General features: G+C 33.6%; 1 protein-coding gene across 1 annotated transcript; it reads right to left on the reverse strand.

Moving 5' to 3' along the window:
• Positions 1-4,372: 4,372 nt before the first annotated feature.
• Positions 4,373-16,432, reverse strand: LOC145634451 (histone-lysine N-methyltransferase ASHR3-like). Its single transcript, XM_081685875.1, has 11 exons — positions 15,893-16,432; positions 14,441-14,587; positions 13,693-13,851; positions 11,092-11,118; positions 10,559-10,676; positions 10,105-10,198; positions 8,758-8,851; positions 8,485-8,563; positions 6,342-6,513; positions 5,295-5,375; positions 4,373-5,083 (listed from the first exon to the last, which is right to left on the reverse strand). The coding sequence occupies exons 1-11, from the start codon at positions 16,283-16,285 to the stop codon at positions 4,897-4,899; spliced, it is 1,551 nt and encodes a 516-aa protein (XP_081542001.1). The 5' UTR covers positions 16,286-16,432; the 3' UTR covers positions 4,373-4,896.
• Positions 16,433-18,128: the final 1,696 nt, after the last annotated feature.

An 18,128-nucleotide genomic window follows, 5' to 3' on the forward strand; every position in this document is an offset into this window, starting at 1 on the left:
TATTTATTCCAAAACTTGTCTAGGATTGATTTATGCATGGTTTGTAATTGAATAGCATCTTAAGGCTCTAAATACTTAGTATATGTTGGAATAGTTGTTGATAGAATAACCAACAAGTTCTAATTCCAAAATTTGAGATCCTGAACCAGAACCTATTGCGACAGGGCCTTAATTTTGTTTTGTTCCAATTCTAAGTATTCTAAATTTTAACTCAACCCTAGTCGATAATGTCCCACGTGTAAAGTGTCACACATGATTCCAATCATAATAACAAGATATGTTTCAATTGAGAATATTGTATCTTTGAGATATGGAATCAACCCTTCGCTATTGTGGAATTTTATCCCCATGTCGGAATGTTGTACATATCAATTACAATTAAGAATCTCCAATTTTTAAGCAAAATCCAAGCTCAATATGCATTAGCACAATAAATGGTGTTGAATACATTTGGCTTTTTTTTTCCCTCCTTAATCAACGGAGAATGAATCTTATTCTTAAGTTGATAACGATAGTTATATCATATATCATGTTTAAGATCACCAATTATCGTATTATCGGAAGTTGACTTTTTTTTGTTTTTATTTATTTATTTTGGTATTTTAAGGATTGAGTTCTTACTATTTATAGGGAAAATTGCATCTTATTTTATGATAGAAGGAAAGTAAATTTAATGCAGTAATTTTTTTAACTTTTGCACGGTATGAAACTAATTTTAATAAAGTTTATTAACATCGGGTTTACAATATCAATATTGTAAATCAGCTTCTTTGGACTCGCACGTGAGCACCTTCTTCCTATCTTTTTCATTTTCTGGATCCTCATCTTCTTTGAGTGCTTTCTTCTTTCACTTTCTCTCTCCACTCTTACTTCCTCTTCTCTTCTTTTTTGCTGCAGTTCATTTCCTTCCATGATTTATCTCTATTGATTTTGAGATTCAAAGGTTTTTGCCTTTTATATTTATTGATTTTTGTTATTTAATGGAATTTCGCAATTAATAAGCTTGAAGTGCATAGTCGTCGTCATCGTCATCGTCGTCACTTTGCTCGGTGAGATGGTCGGAAATGGTGGAATCGGCGAGGGTCGCTATCGGCGTTGCTAGCGAAGAAAGAATTTGAAGGTTTGTTAATGGTGGAAATGTTTAGTTTTGAGGAGAGATAAAGATACGGGATGAAAGTAGAGTCATTGGGTTAACTTTTGCATTTTGTGTTTATTTTTTTAATTTTGATACTCGTTTTTTTGTGAAAAAAAAGGGTCACTTTTGTGAAAAAAAAGAGTTACTTTTGTAAAAAAAACAGTCACTTTTGTGAAAATATGGATCACTTCTGTAATAAAAAAGGTCACGTTTGTAAAGAAAAAGGGTCACTTTTATATAGAAAAAGGGTAACTTTTTGCAAAAATGTTCGATGTACAATAAAATTATTGTAAATCGGGGGCATGCAAAAGGAAAAAAGGTTACTTTTGTTGAAAAAAAGGTCACTTTTGTAAAAAAAAAGTCACTTTTGTGAATAAAAGGGGTCACTTTTGTGAATAAAAGGGGTCACTTTTGTGGAAAAAGGGTCACTTTTGTGAAAAAAAGGGGTCACTTTTGTGAATAAAAAAGGTCACTTTTGTGAAAAAAATGGTTACTTTTGTAGAAGAAAAAGGGTCACTTTTATACGAAAAAGGGTCACTTTTCGCAAAATGTTCGATGTACAATAAAATTATTGTAAACCGGGGGCATGCAAAAGGGATTGATGTTATTTTTACTTAATAATTGATAACAAGTGGTAATAAGTAATAAGTTGTTGAAATATTTTATTTTTTAAACAGGTGATGTCTACTTATTAGTAAACCAATATGGTAATTAAAAAACTGAATAAAGTATATGAAACGAAGAGAGTATGCAGTTGGATAAGTAGGAATTTTTTGAATAGAGATTTTCTAGTTGAATTTTTTATATAACTTCGTATATTTTTTATTATAATTATTCAACGAACGCACGAGTTATAACCTAGTTACATAACATAAATGAATTAAATCATACAAAACTTAATTTATAATGAGGACACCGTCCTGTCCCACACCTTTTTCAACAAAAAGGGAAAGATTAGCAAGCCTTCTGTCAATTTAGAATCTAACAGGTTTCCTAGAAGCGAAGTTGAGAGTGGTGTTACAAACTTAACCACTATGGATGCTGCTAGTGAGATGATGGTAGCTAGAGAGCCTTAAGGGGGTGATGATGCCACTAGCCCCTCTAACTTTTAGGATTCTAGACAGGATAAGGACAAGGGATCGGAGAGAACCCATATCCTCTTTAACAGATCAAGAGTTAATCAGTCCACTCCTGATGGGCATATGGAAGCTCACAAGGCAAAGGACTCCAAAGTTCATGTAACCTTGTTTATCCCCACTAAGATGGTGGGTCTGTAGAAGAGGAATCGAGTCAGGAAAAGTCAAAAGGAAAAGGCCATACGATTTATGGATGCCGCCGTGGTCAACGATGTTGTTGGGCTTCCCAAGTCAAGCATCATTGCCGTTGAGAAGTTAGACTATCATTTTATCTACTTGCCTAACTTCAAGGAGCAATGAGGATTCAAGCATCGAGGAGAGGGGAGTTAGGAACCTGAGAGAGTTTTAACTAGCAATGACATCGCTGAAGTGGAATCCGTAGATTCTAATGAAGAAGACCCCCATGAGTTTTGAACCAGGCTAGGTACGGTGCAATCCTTTCCACCACTTTTTACTTTCAAGTTCTCTGCCTCGTCAAGGAAGCATGGAAGGCCAATTAGGTCAATGGTGAAGAACAAGCCAGGTAAAAAGTATTACAGGGTTTGTTTTTGCAAGATCGATAAAGAAACGCAAGGGATCAAGCGTGGAACATCTTATGACTAGTACTAGTGATAAATCCCCTCAACCCCCTTATTTGTATTTTCAAGCAATCCACAATATTTGTACCCCAATCCCCTTTTTAGCACTTGTATTAGTATGGTTAACAAAGTCAAGTTGTCTCATTGTACTATCGAGTCAGTTGGGAGCTAGACGTACTCCTTTTTGGACCGTTATAAAAGGAGAAAAAAAAATAAGTATAGTTCCACTAATAAAGAAGGACCCCACATAACACATTGAGAAATTGAGATAGAGACAAAAAAAAATAAGACACGTGCTTTAAAACAGTTTTTTTTTTTTTTTTTTTTTCAAATAAAAATAAAATAAAATAAAATTGGTTGTTATAAAATTTGCTTATTCTCTTTTTTTAGGGGAAATTCCTCAATAGTTAAATATCAATGGATTGCCCTTTTTAATTTTAAACTAGTGTGTGTTCCTGGTGATGCCCCAAATTGCCAATTTGTACTTCTTTGATTTGATAATTATATTCAACTGTGTTGTATAGCCAATGTGTGATCCGGACATTGCCTCGGATGTTACGTTTTTTTTACCTCATATGTATTTATTTTCTAATTAATCTTGTGAAGAATAAATAAATTAAATAACCTCTAATCTGAAAGGAATGTATAATATTAATTATGTGAAATTTAAATCACTAATAAAAGTTGGTTGACATGGTAAATGTATAACCTTTATTTGTTGGAGGTTGCGGGTTCAAATCTAGATCAAACCATTAATTTATTTATTTTGATAAATGAGCTTGTAAGCTTATATGTCGCTTGTTCTTTGAATAGTGACGTGGCATAGTGACACATGGTGTCATATACGTTTAAGAGTGTCACGTGGTACCATTCTTTCAAAAGAGATTAGGTTACGAGGTCAAGCTTGCTTGGTTAGTGGTTACTTACAAATTACTTATTGTTTACATTAACTTGAAAGTCAATTTAGGCTTTTCACTCATTTTACAAATCAACAAAATGCTACTAAATTTAATCTTAAAATAACTAAGAGACTAATGCAACAACTCCATAAGATAATCATATCCGTTGATACAATTTGTTATAATTAACTGTCAATCAAGCCTTAGGCTCTCTTTCAAAAGAAAAAAAAATCAAGCCTTAGCGCTTGTTCTCATAGACTGAACTCAGCTGAACTGAATTAAATTGAACTGAACTAAACTTAACTTAACTGAAATTAAATGAATATTTTGTAAGAGAAGGAAATTATGAGCTAAAATGAATAGAACTGAGCTGAGCTGAACTGAACTGAACTGAAAATAAACGTATGAAAACAGGCCCTTGGGCTCTCTTCTTTTAAGCATATAAGTACAAAGTAACAAAATAAGATGTTTCATATATAATAGCCCCCATTTTAATTCACGGCTTAGAAGATTAGTTTTATTGATGTTAACACAAATCTAATCAATTAAGGAATAATCTGGAAAGGAACAGACATAAAGCATCTTTCTTATATATTTTCGCATGATCATTTGCTCAGATTAATAATCAAATGCAAATATTAGATATGAAATAATCATATAGATTAGATACACTGCATAGACAATTCATATTTATTTTCCAGCTCATGTTTCGAGCACACAATTGTTATCTAAATTTACCTACTGTCTTTAAACAATGCTTGATGTAATCACAAAGAATCATATTACACGATTGTGAGTCTAGTCGGAGCTCAAAGCTACAGTTTTCGATTCATGTATAAGCTTACAACACACAATCGAAAATAATCCGGTGCCTACATGAGCAATCATTGAATGATGTAAAGCTTTACAAATGTAATTGCTGGAAAACAGGAAGAATACACAGATTCTTAACCTCTGCTCGTTTGCTTGTGTATGATATTTTGCTTGTATTTCTCGCTGAATTTAGCTGTCATGATTTAATAATAACATAAAGATGTATGTTATAGGCTTCAAATTGTTTAATTTGCCTTCTGTTTCTTTTCTTCTATTCACGGGTGTCTGATGGTAAGAACATAATGTACAGCAGTTTCATTCAGAATGTCTCGCTGCTACCACTTGCGCTTTCTGGCTGATTTTGATGACCTCTTCCGCTTTAAACCCCAGGAAAGGCTGGCTACATGCATCCTTCTTTTAGTATCAAGGATATCTAAGTTAATCTTTTTTTTGGCACCTAAATATCCTTGACAGTTACCAGCACCACAGCAGCACTTAACCTCAGGCCCAAATTGCACAAACCTACAAAACCGGAAACCAACGCCAGGACAGCATGAGGGTAGTCAATAGATCCAAAAAATCGTGTTGCTATCCATACAAGAAAGGGAAACAGATGAGAGTACAAGACGTCAAGATTGACATGCAAGGTTACTAGTGTCAAGTAAAAATCAGAGCAAGATTTAAGACAAAGCAAAACAGATAAATAGAGTAGGAAAGGAGAAGATATATGTACCGGTAATCATAGGTAAGTGGTTCTCCAATTTTTATGGGTCGAGCAGCAAAGACACCCACACGTATATCCCCTTCTACTTGCCTTCAATAACAAAAATAATAGGATTATGACATTCATTCACTTTCCAGTGCAATGTAAAGAGAAAAAATTCCACAGGCAGGTTTTGCAGAGGATAACATTATCCGTAAATGAGTATATCCTGTTTATTTTCTTCGAATGATTGAGATCAGTTTTACAAAAAATTTGTGCAAGACTGCCTATATTCAAAAAGCCATATTTTTTTCCAGCTCCAAACTACAAGGAGCAAACCCCAATTAAGTTTCTCTAAATTTTAATCTCATGTAGAATCATGGACTTCAAATACCTTCAACTATAGGAATAGCCTAGCCCCTCATATTATAGGGTTAAAACTAACCATCACATTAATCACCCCTAAAATTTAAAAATTCATAATCTTATTAAATAATGCCTAACATCAAGAAATTGTCAATGCCCCGATATGCTATTTGACCTACAGAAGTTGGCAAACCCCTAAGAGGCCAATTCAGAAAACCATGCAGGAAAAATCTTACTAAGATGGCAATTACAAGAAACAGATAATAGGTAAAGCTAAGGTCTTGCACTGTAGACAACTAGAATCAGTTCAACAGTGAATCAACCGCATACAAAACTAAGAATCTGGTATATTTCATTTTGTAGAAAATTTATTGAATAAAGGTTGACTAAAAAATCACCAAGCTAATCTGGCACTCTGATACTCCTATACAAAGAGAATACCATACAGTTTCTTTTCAACCATCACTCAACGTTCATAGTAGAAACAAAAAATTAACAATTATAATCTTAAATGCTTTCATCAAAATGCCAAACCATCCAAGTTTTTAAATGCAAAGGGAGCAGAGGTAGGGCTAAGTAAATTACACAATAGCACTGCTCTTTCACTTCATCAGAACACTGCAGGTGTCTATAGTCAAATCATTGCACAGCACCAAGAATTCATATCACTTCACAATCATTAGTCACAATAGGAAGGTCAAAGTAACTCACCATTTCTCTAACTTGCAGTTTGGGTCACAACTATGATTCAGGAAACGAGATGCATTTCCCTTGAATGTTGCATCGATTGTGAAGTCTTTACGGATTTCACACATGTAAAAATTTTTCACCTCTTTGTTTTTCATATCCCATAGCCTTTGTGTACATAACAGATCATCAATAACTGGTTAAGAAACAGATGTAAAAAGAGGTTAAGGTTAACAACAAATTTTGTACCAAAGTTTACAGAAGACAGATATTTTCAACACTAGTAGCTCGAAATACAACTAGGTATAACACATGTTCCTTTGCAGCAAGCAACCTCTCAAGTATGAAAGTCGAACTTGTTCTCTTCAATAAATATAAGGTGTTCTCGTCTGTTTTTATCAAGAACGGATCTGACTTTAATACTAATACAATTACACTTTGGCCTTGTTTTTACGCTAATATAGGGGGGGTGGGGGAAATCATTATTAAGTAGATTTATCTCAATAATATGTACTTGAAGAGTATAAGCAGTTACATATCTAGTAGTAAGTAAATGAAAATGTAAGTTGGAGAATTTTTTTTATGGTAAACTCCATTACTGCAAAATTCCAGATTATGGAAATTTCTCTTTACCTTATTTGCATCAAAAAATTTGTTAGATTAAATTTGTTACATTTTATATTGTGACCTCTAATTCTGCAAATTTTAAGATGGTGGGTGTTATAGAAATCACATCTTCATTCCCTTCCTCCATGATCAACCACCACTACTACCCTCCTCCATGCTTGCCACCCAGCACACCTTCCCTAGAAAATCCTTTTTCTCCACCCTCTTTAAATCTACATTTCTCTCCCCCATCACATCCACCTCCAATACAATCTTTCTTTACCTCCACCCTCAAAACCTTTGGAATTTTCTCCTCTTAACCGCCACCAACTTCATCTTCTTCCTTCAACTCTCATCCTCCACCATGTTGGTCTCTAGATAAAACTAGCATCATCCATAGCAGGAATTAGAGATGGTATATGGTGGTGCTAACAGTAGTTGCAAGGTATGTGGAATGTAGGGTTGGCTGGTTGGGCAGTGGAATGTGGGCCAGTAAATATGAAGGAGAAGGGAAACAGTTATTTAACAGGTTTTATAAGGCCACAAAAATATATTAATCAAAAGTTTAAGGCAACCTTACAAAGAGGAAAAAATCTAAAAACCAAGAGGTCCACCATCTAGAATTTCCAAATATATCTAGTCAAGTATAGTTTGATTAAAATAAGAATAATATACAATTTTAAAATAAACCAAAGATAACAAGTTCTCAAGCATAAAATATAGTACAAGCTTGACAATATGAATTTACACACCCAAATGCATCAAAAGAGTTAAATAAAAAATAAAAATAAAAATAATAAAAAAATCCAACTATCGAGCAGAAAATTTTTATAAGCATGTCAAGACAGTAAAAACAAAATGCCAAAGATTTTATACACTTAATGTTCAACCAAGAATCACAGTCCTTACTCCTTAGTTACTTATTTCAACAAAATCGAGACAATGCTAGTATTAGTAAAGAGCTAGTTCCTCAATTGACAAAGATACAGAAAATATGGATGCATGATTCTTAAAGATAAAACTGAATTGCTTGTAGGTGACGTTACAGCTTATATTACAAAACAATGATCTTGCAAATAGATCAGTAGATTATGAGTTATGACTAGTACTAATTTGATACTCCCTCCGTCCCTTATCTACATGCCTACTTTCATTTTTTGGTGTTTCAAAATTACATGCCAATTTCTATTTAAAGAATGTACTTTTTGAAAACATTGCCTCTTTTTTATGAGTTGTCTATCATTTTTTTTTTGGTACTTTTGACATCATTTTCTAACACTTTCTCTCTCCATCTCTTCAATAATTACCAACTACCTTTTCTTTCTCTCTATCTCTCTCTAACCCCACATGCATATTTGCACTTCCCAATCATGGGTTTTAAGGAATCTCTAAGTTCCTTAATTCCCGTAAAAAATGGGAAGTAGGCATGTAGATAAGGGACGGAGGGAGTAGCATGATTCAAGAAGATTGCATATGAAAAACAAATATATCTTACTTTCATCGCCAATTAACACAAATTTGAAGCAGAATGCAACAAAATAAATCAAAATATGCTAATTACCTTCCCCAACATATTCAATGATAAAATCTCCCTTGTTTATAGCTTCAGCAGCCTCTACTCCCCATCCACAAAGTTCAGTCTGAAGAAAAGGAAAGCATAGATGTAATTTGTGAGATCAAACAATTTGACTAGGATAAAGTGCATATTTTAAAGACAAGATGACAAAGTAAAGCAGTTTTTTTTTTTTTTTTGGTCTTAGCTTACAACAAACAAATCTGCTCATTCTTAAAGTAGCAAGCTTGCTTGTCCAATAATAACATCATAAAATCTTACCCTAACAATTTTGATCTTCTTCTCCTTGCGAAATGGTTTGTTTGTGCATGCATCTGAGCAGTGACAAGATCTTGAACAACTAATGCTTTGAACTCTACAAGATCAGATTGAATATGGGAATTATAGTATTAAAAGATGATGACATATTATGGACAAGGACATGGGCACGTGCATAATTGATTATACGTCGAATGACAAACCACCAGAGATGATGGTCGAAGGCATAATAAGAAATAGCTGTAAATAATTTGCATTGAAAGACGCAGACTGACACTATGAAAGGAAAAAAAAAAAAAAAAGTTTGAAACCTCCCTACAGATAGATGAACCACTGTGATTGGCTTAACAGATCATCAAGAGATTCATGACATATATGACTCCAGACAGGAAAAGCTAAGCATTAGATCCTTGAACCATATTCTATCAGATTTGGGTTTTGCAGATTATTAGTAGTCACTATAACGTAAGGATTAAAAATAAAGTTTAAAAAACTAAAAGGAAAAAAAGAAAAAGCCTATATATTTCAAATTCAATGAATGAAGAATGAATAGTTAAATAGGACAACCAATTTATTAGGGGGAAACAACAGTAATTATACTACATATGATACTAAATTACTCAACAGTAATTATACTACATATGATACTAAATTACTAACAGTGATTGGCTTAACAGATCATCAAGAGATTCATGACATATATGACTCCAGACAGGAAAAGCTAAGCATTAGATCCTTGAACCATATTTTATCAGATTTGGGTTTTGCAGATTTTTAGTAATCACAATAACGTAAGGATTAAAAATAAAATTTAAAAACTAAAAGGAAAAAAAGAAAAAGCCTAAATATTTCAAATTCAATGAATGAAGAATGAATAGTTAAATAGGACAACCAATTTATTAGGGGGAAACAACAATAATTATACTACATACTTCCTCCGTTCTTTTTTACTTGACCCTCTTTGACTTTTTATACTATTCATCACTCCTCCTTTGACCGTCATTTTTTGAATAATTTGTAAGAAAAAACATGTTCATGTTGAATATTTTTGAATTCATCTCAAGAAATACTATCATAATATATAACTTTTATAATTTTTACTTATGGAGAATTAAAGTTATTAATCGTTGAAGTTTTGCATTGGAAAGCGTGAAAAAAGAAACAGGTCAAGTAAAAAAGAACAGAGGAAGTATGATACTAAATTACTCAACAGTAATTATACTACATATGATACTAAATTACTAACAGTTTTATTACCTCAAGCCACAAAAGTAGACATATAGCAAGTATAACCAGATGCTATTAAAAAAATAATAATAAGAATGCATGACAAACAGACTTGCATCTGACCTGCAAACACAGTCATCAGAGCATGCTGAACGGCAACTTGTGCAACCGATATCCATAGAAGCATCTTCCCGCTTTTTCTTGACAAGATACACATCTAGATTTAGTTAAGCCAATGACCATAAGAATGAAGAGAAGATAGTTCAATTGTTCATTCTATTTTGAGAGCATAAGTATCAGAAACCCGAGGGATGTTATTTCCTTCCCTACCAAACTTTGATGACAGCGAGTCTATTAAATATTGGCTTTCAGCTGCCAAATTTAGAGCATTTCGTGTTTTTTTTCCTGCCCTTTCCCTTGCTCTGCAAAGAGTTCCATATAGACGAATTGAATTTTTATTTTTTTCCTAGGTTATTTTCTACAACAGACATGATCACATGAATTGATTATTTAAAGTCTAGTTGGCAATGGTAAAGAACAACAAAAGATATCTGACAGAAGAAATAAAAAAGGATACTGCGCCTAATATGCACATAAGGAGGTGGCTCCAATTTGTCAATTGGACTATCCTTCAGCGTAGACTCTATATTGAACTCTTCCTCAACGTATGGCAAAGGCAAGCGAGAGAATACGTCCTGAAATTAGAAGCAAGCATAAGTTTATTAATCTGATGACATATGTCAGGAAGTTCCACAGTTCCACCAATTTAACTTTCGTAAAACAGAAACATTCATTGCAGATGAATCCTCGACAGATCTTAACCTCTAATTATATTATTAATATGAATGTCTACCAGTTGTATTCAAAAATCGTCTACATTGATTAACCTTTATGCCTCTCAATAAAAGGTGAACATAGATATATTTATTACACCTTTCAAGTAAAACAAAATATTCCTACAACATGCAATACAACATTAATTCTTATTCCATTTATCTTTACCGCATAAATTACACAACTAGATTTTAATAAACAATTTTACAAATCATGTCTTGCATGAATCTATTCACGTATAAAAGTGACAATAGCTAGAAGAAGATCAAATCTGACCTCAAAGTTATTAGTTGCTGCTCCATGCTGCTCAACCAATAAGAGACATCAGTCCTGTCAGCCAGCTTAATCAATGAATAATAAGATAGAAGCAGCAAAGATGAAAGTTGATAGATTCCTTATATATACAAAGATGTTTTAAGATAAACAAGTTACAGGCACAGCAAACCATCATCAAATAAAATCAGCCTAAGTACAGCAACAGAAACAAAATATGGATACAATGGAGAGGACATTTTCCAAAACATGGGGAAAAAGAATTTTCAATAAAACAGCTATTTAAGAAAAGTTACTAAAAAGTTAATTCAAACAATTACAGTACTATACTCCAAATTTTTGGTTTAGCAAACCTTTGACTGCTAACATATAGATAGGGGAGATGAAAAGATGATTAGGATCCAGACGTTTAAAGAAGAAAACATCTACAAATAAAGGTAAAGTGTGGTATAGTGTGAGGACACATCATATATGCGTAATATAGATATCTTTTATAGTTAGTACCAAAACTCTACTATAAACAAACCTATATCCTTCAAAAGACCCAAGTCGTTTCCCCCCACATAGCAGATGAAACCATAAAACCAAAACTCCAACGTCTCTTACATAGGTTCACCAACACACCCCTTACTAATTGAGCGATTTCTCTATCCTCTCAGTCTCATCCCTGTATGGTTAATACAGATCCAAAAATATCGGAATTAAACAAAAATCCAACATAAAGGGGGTCTTGGTTCAGACTTTTAGGTATCAACCATATTTATCACTGAATAAACCCCCACTCTCCAACCAGTCACCAATCTTCTTCACTATTATCTTTAGCTTCTATTTGGTACTTCATGCACTTATTTCTACAAGATAATTCCCATCAAAATGCTAGATTAAATAAAATACATCTGATATTTTAAAACTATAAATGTAGACCAGCTAGATCCTAGTGGATTTCAGATCCAATAATTAGGAATTCAGACAAGAACTAATGGCAATAGGTCATAATTTCCAGAAACAAGATAGGAGCAATTAGATCCGCTTGGTCTAAGCCTAGAAGCTTCAACTTTAAACTCATTTAAGTATTGAAAGTTTGTGCTCATACCTAGTCTCAATGTCTCATACATTTCTTCATCACCTTTTTGATACTCTCTCTTTAAGAATCAAATCATCCGAGTCATTTCCAATTTTAGTAATTGTAGATTCCAGAAGTCCATAATCTTGGGATCATCTGCCTTCAAAATTCCCTATTAGGCATCTTGCTTCTTTACTCTTTAATCAACTTTCCGTTGGTATATTCCGACCTTCAACTTTTCCTTCACAAACTTAAGGTTCTGCATGAATCCTAAATAAGTCCAAACACTACCAAATAATCACTCTAAAAATCTTGAAACCTATTACTTCCTCCATTTTTTTATAAGTACAACATGTAAAGGAAGTACAATTCTTTGGAGAGGAGAGAGATAAAGAAGTAGTCCCATGTGATGAGGAGAGAAATAGTGATGTTGCACTTATTATGCAACTTCCAAGAAAGAAAAACGTTGCACTTTTTAGAGGGGGGGGGGGGGGGGGAGGAAGTAATTAAAATTGTGTTGCAATGTTCACATAGTTTAGGAATCTAGAACTAAGGAACACAAGAAGATTCTAAAAGGATTAGCAAGTAATTCAACATATTTCTAGTCCTAGCCTTCAATTATAAAGGTTCAAGCTCTACTGATCAAGTGTTAGAGCCCAAAAATCTATCCAGCCTCATGGCCACATTATATGCCCTGCCAGACCATTTGCAACAAATCACAACCATATAGTAGCAACAAAGCCTCCTGCTAGCAATGATATGTACTTTCTCGGTTTCTCAACCCCCCCCCCCCCCCCCCCCCCAAAGATCCACCTCTGGAAGCACAAACCTTACATATCTCCACCCTGCTTAGGAAATAAGGGTTATAAAGGCCATTACAGAAGTAATCAAGTAAACTACCACCAATTCCCCTCTAGAATCAGAAGGTAAACAAACAACAAAAAGGGTCCATAAAGGTCTTTAACCCTAGTCTCATAAAAGCTACGTAGTATCAAAATATCTCCAAAGCATCACAAAAAATAAGACAAACCTAATCTCTGTATTTAAAGTTACCCCAATAGACCTAGTTTGAAAATATCTCCTTCACAAGTGAATTTTTTGGTCAACTTTCCAACAGTGACCTAGAATTGAATTAGATAAAATGCCTTAATGTCTGCTAATAATTTTGTGTCCAATGATTGTTTATTAGTAACAAATTGATGATCTTCTTACCACGGGGTTCAGCAAGAACAACCTATCCATAACTAGAATAATAAGATTGTACATGTACATGGTACATCACTACATCTAACTCCCCTACTTAGTTCCAGAAAGAGAATTAGGAGTTTAGTATTATATAGTAAAATTTCAATATAGGCTTTAATATAACAAGAAAACGGAGTTATTGTGTCAATAAATGCTTCCTGTTGTCATACAACTAAATCAAATTACACCATATAATAGATAGATTAGATCTCAGTTCATAAATAATATACGAAGATAAAAAAATGTTTCACTGGTAGGAATGAAACTATGCCAATGAAGAAAAAGAGGAGATTGACCTCCTGCCGCCAATCTTTTGGGTGCCTCCAGCAAACAGTCCATCCCGGACGCTCACTCAGATGAATCACTTTATCTGGCCAAGCTGCACATTTATCATGTGAAGCCACTTCACACCTCACACAGCGCCAAATAAATTTCTGTTTACATATAAAGCATACCTGGAGAACAAATGTAATCAATGTAGAAAGTAATTAATGGAATATGTAAACAATTATTTAAAGATATTGCATAACACCACACAAAATATTCAAATGAAAATAACAAATAATTGCAGGTTAAGATATTACAAAAACACACAGATTATCGATTCCACATTAATGAGTAAAATGAAGTACTACTTGAAGAGGAAGAAACAATCCTTAACTATCACATGCAACTCAGTGAGATCCAGGATTGACATGCTCAGTCATTTTAATAGTGTGAGGTTATCACGTTACGAAATCAACTTATGCCTTCTCCGTGTGCAAGTTGTCCTATCCAGTATGTTATTTGAAAATACAGCCAATATACCATAGATATACATGTATGGTTAATATACAAGTCCCAAACCTTTGATATTAATTAAAATAAATATATATAGTAGAAATTATCTTTATATCCAATTTTCTTTCAATTGATATTCAGCCAGATTATGGTAAACAATAATGATTTGTGTAAAATAAAGACAGATATTCGACTACTAGAAGAAACAGGATTTGTTGGACTAAATATGACACAACAATTAGGAACATCAATTTAAAACTTTACATGTTGAGGGCACTTGAACTTTCTTGTGACCGAATATTGAAAGTTATCCTTTGCACACTTCAAATGGTAAGTTCCCTTACACCCTCGGACAGCGCAAGAGACCTCATCCCCAGGGTAGATGTAACTTGAACAAGCACGACACTCAACCTGAAAAAAGTCACTAGTAATAGTTAACTTACCATATGAGCAACACCATGTCTGCTAGAGCAAAAAATACAAATGTACAATTATCACAAGTTCACTCATAATCATATAAAATATCAACATACATGAAGAATGTTATTGAGTTCTCTCAAGAACAAATTTGAATTAATAATACAAGTCATGACCAATCTATCAAACAATAATATTTTCTAAATAGTTTAGCAAGTAAAGGGCTTAGTTTTATAATAGATACAAAAAGTGCTTTCAAGTTTGTCATGACAACAGCAAAAAACTAAAAACGTATCTGTTTCCAGATTATGATATTCTATTACTATCCGGTTCAGTTAATGGTACATGGGGTTTGTGTACATTTAATGCAGAGCGCCACAGCCTTTTAAGAAACTCTGCCATGAGTTTCTATATCATAACAATCGGGTGAGCTATCAATAACTTTGTCAATATGAAACTAAGAAGCGATGCTAGAACAAGATCTCACTAAATGGCTCAAGCATTTCACAACAAACATCAGAACATTATCGCTTCCAACTTTAACCCCCAATCCCACAAAAAAACATAAATCCTAATAAATAGATGACGTGTAAGTCTCAGAGACTAGCTTTCTAGTTTCTACTAACAATAAAACAATGATTGTTCTTAACCTTAACGCCTATGACACGTGGATAAAGAACAAGAATGTCAAATTGTGCTTAGATGTTACACTGAAAACAGAATAAACATGCATACTGCGATAATTATATTTTAAAGCTTGTGTGCTAGGACACACATTTCCACTATCAATACACACTGACATAAGTTGAAATTATCAATCTCAGACAAGCATCCAATAATTGACAACTCCTAATTATCAATTACTCACTATTCACCATGCTCAATATTGACGATTTTTAACTACATTATTCCGGAATTCTATCCTTGTTAATCGGAAATGATTCTCTCATCACCAACAAATATACAAAAGAAAAAGATCTTCAGCAAGTAAATTACTCATTTCCAATAAACAAAGCATCATGATAACTAATTCACCTCAACCGATCAATCAGGCCAAATCAATTACATCAATTACACCATAAACAAACCAAAAAAACAATAACAAATCATTTTTAAAACAAACCACAAAACAATAATAATTCAAGTAAAACAAACCCTTAATCAACAATTAGAACCAATTCACCTCAACCGATCATCAATTACATCAATCAATTACACCATTAACAACCACAAAACAACAATAAATCAATTTTAAAACAATTCAAAAAAATCATCAAAAATTCAAATAAACAGCATTACCAATCTATTCGAACCCTCGAGAAACGGAAGAAAGCAGCGATTCTCCGGAAACCCTAAACCCAACCTCCTCGCTTTCCAATCACCAACATAATCATCCAAACACTTGTCACCATTTCCACCAATAACCCTCTTCTTATCACAATCAATAGCACCAGAACCCATCCTAGTAACCCTAATTTTCAACAACCCTCTTCTACTCCCAGAAATTTCAGCAAAATCACCATTAATCGGAAGCTGGGGGCGCAAATCGAAGTCATCCATATAATCTAGGGTTTTAATAGGGCAAGGAAAAAGAGAATCAGAAGAATCGGATAAAGAAGATTTGATTGGATTAGGGCAGTAATTTAGGGTTAGGGTTTCGGAATTAAGGAAAGGAGCACCAAAATCCGGCATGGTATCGTAGAAGATTAGAGGAGAGAGAAAAACAGTATAAGACTGAGGTTGGCTGTGTTCTTTAAGTTTTGGGGTGGTGGAATTTGGGCGGGAAGAATGAAAATTATTTTGTGCCAAATTTCTTGGGATACTTTGATTTTTAACGCGGTTTTTTTCCTTGTTTAAGATGTTTAGAAGCAAGCACCACTATGTGTCTATGTGTGCTTCGACTTCGGGTCGATGGGTCTTTGTAATGTTCTCTCTCCGTTTTGGAATGATTGTTATGTAATCGGTTTATTTCATATTATTTATTTATACATTTATATAATTGTTCTGACTCTTGACTCATATGGTATTTCAGTATTTGTGATGTAAATTCAGCTATTGTATTACTTTCAACTCTTAAACATCATATTTTAAGTGATGTGGGGCTTTTCGCCATGTAATATGAATCTCGTTGTGAAGTTAAAAAAATTGGTATCTAATACAATAACTTGAATATGAAGAGAGTTGTTTACGAAGTTACTTCTTAGGTCATTTCGTATTTGGAATAATATTTATAAACGGTTTATCCACCATATACCCATAAATAATTTTTTTATTCATCATAAGCCCATGAAAATTCTCAAATTTGCCATATACCCCTAGCTTTAACAAAATGTCACCAAATACCCAAATGACTAAAGACGGTTAACTCTATTAGCCATTAAGGCTAGTTTTGCCACATGGCAGCCTTTGATGGGTTCTTTTAAATATTTTATTAAAAAAAAAAAAAAAAAAAAAAAAAAAAAAAAAAAACTCAACCAGCCACCCTCCCCGCCCATCACCGTCGCCAGCCCCATGCCCAACCCAGCCTCTGATTGTTTCATAACTATTATAAATACGGATTACTAGGCAATTTTTGGTGTAGAGAGAGGTTAATTGAGAGAATAAATAAACATAGTCTATGTGATAAAAGAGAAATAGAGAGAATTTATTAACTAAAAAAGAAAGTGATGCATCTACATTGAAACTTCTATTATTAAAAAAGTGACGCATCTAATTAAAAATGGAGGAATTGAAGTAGTTATTTTAATTAAAACACCCATGGCTAGTTTTATAATAATTAAATAACTTAAAATAAAAAAATAAAAAAATAAAAACACCCTCCCCCACCAACTCAACCACCTCTCCTCTCCCACTCTACTGCCAGCGCCTAGGCTTCCTTTCTCGCTGGCCAACCCTACCCCGACACCCCAACCCCACCTCGATTTTGCAAAACTCCGTATTTTTATGTATTTTTTATAGAGTATTTAAGTATTTATAGGGTATATTTTAAGGGCTCAAGTATTTTTAATTTAAATATTTTAAAGGATTAAAGTACTTTAATTATAAGGTTTTATAAAGGTAAAATATATGTTTTGGGTCAAACATTTATTAATTATTGGGCCTTGTGTTAAAATATTGTATGTAAATTATTCCTATATACTCTTATTGGAATAACCCATTTCATTTAAATAAGCTCAACCCTTCATTTGAACCCTTATGATAACTTGTTATTTGATATGATTTTAAAGTGATTTTGAACCTTGTTTACTTGATATATTGGCATTTTGGTCCGATCCACTTCTACTTTATTTTCGTTCAATTTTTGTATATCCCTTGCTTCACGGGTTGTTAGTGTTTTTGTTGAGTATTTAGGTCCAAAGACGACCATTTGAAGCATATGGATGATAAACCGAGGTTAGAAGCCGAGACAATGGAGCAAACCCGAAGAAAAAGTGAAGATAAGGGCCTTAGAGAGTCTGCACGGACGTGCAAAGTATGGCAGGTCCGTGCAGTGCTTCAACACAACCAGAAACTGCTGCTTGCTGCTCTCATCAAG

The sequence above is a fragment of the Chenopodium album genome, chromosome 6, assembly GCF_948465745.1.
Source record: "Chenopodium album chromosome 6, dcCheAlbu1.1, whole genome shotgun sequence".
Lineage (NCBI taxonomy): Eukaryota > Viridiplantae > Streptophyta > Magnoliopsida > Caryophyllales > Amaranthaceae > Chenopodium > Chenopodium album.

Bases quoted from the DNA above. Each gene is read 5' to 3' on its own strand.
- LOC145634451 (XM_081685875.1), bottom strand. From the start codon at position 16,285: ATGCCGGATTTTGGTGCTCCTTTCCTTAATTCCGAAACCCTAACCCTA. The intron at 10,199-10,558 runs GTATCCTTTTTT...AACTAAATCTAG, and splicing joins TTATGTGCATATTAGGCGCA to ATGTGTATCTTGTCAAGAAA. The intron at 5,376-6,341 runs GTGAGTTACTTT...TTGTTATTGAAG, and splicing joins AACTGCAAGTTAGAGAAATG to GCAAGTAGAAGGGGATATAC.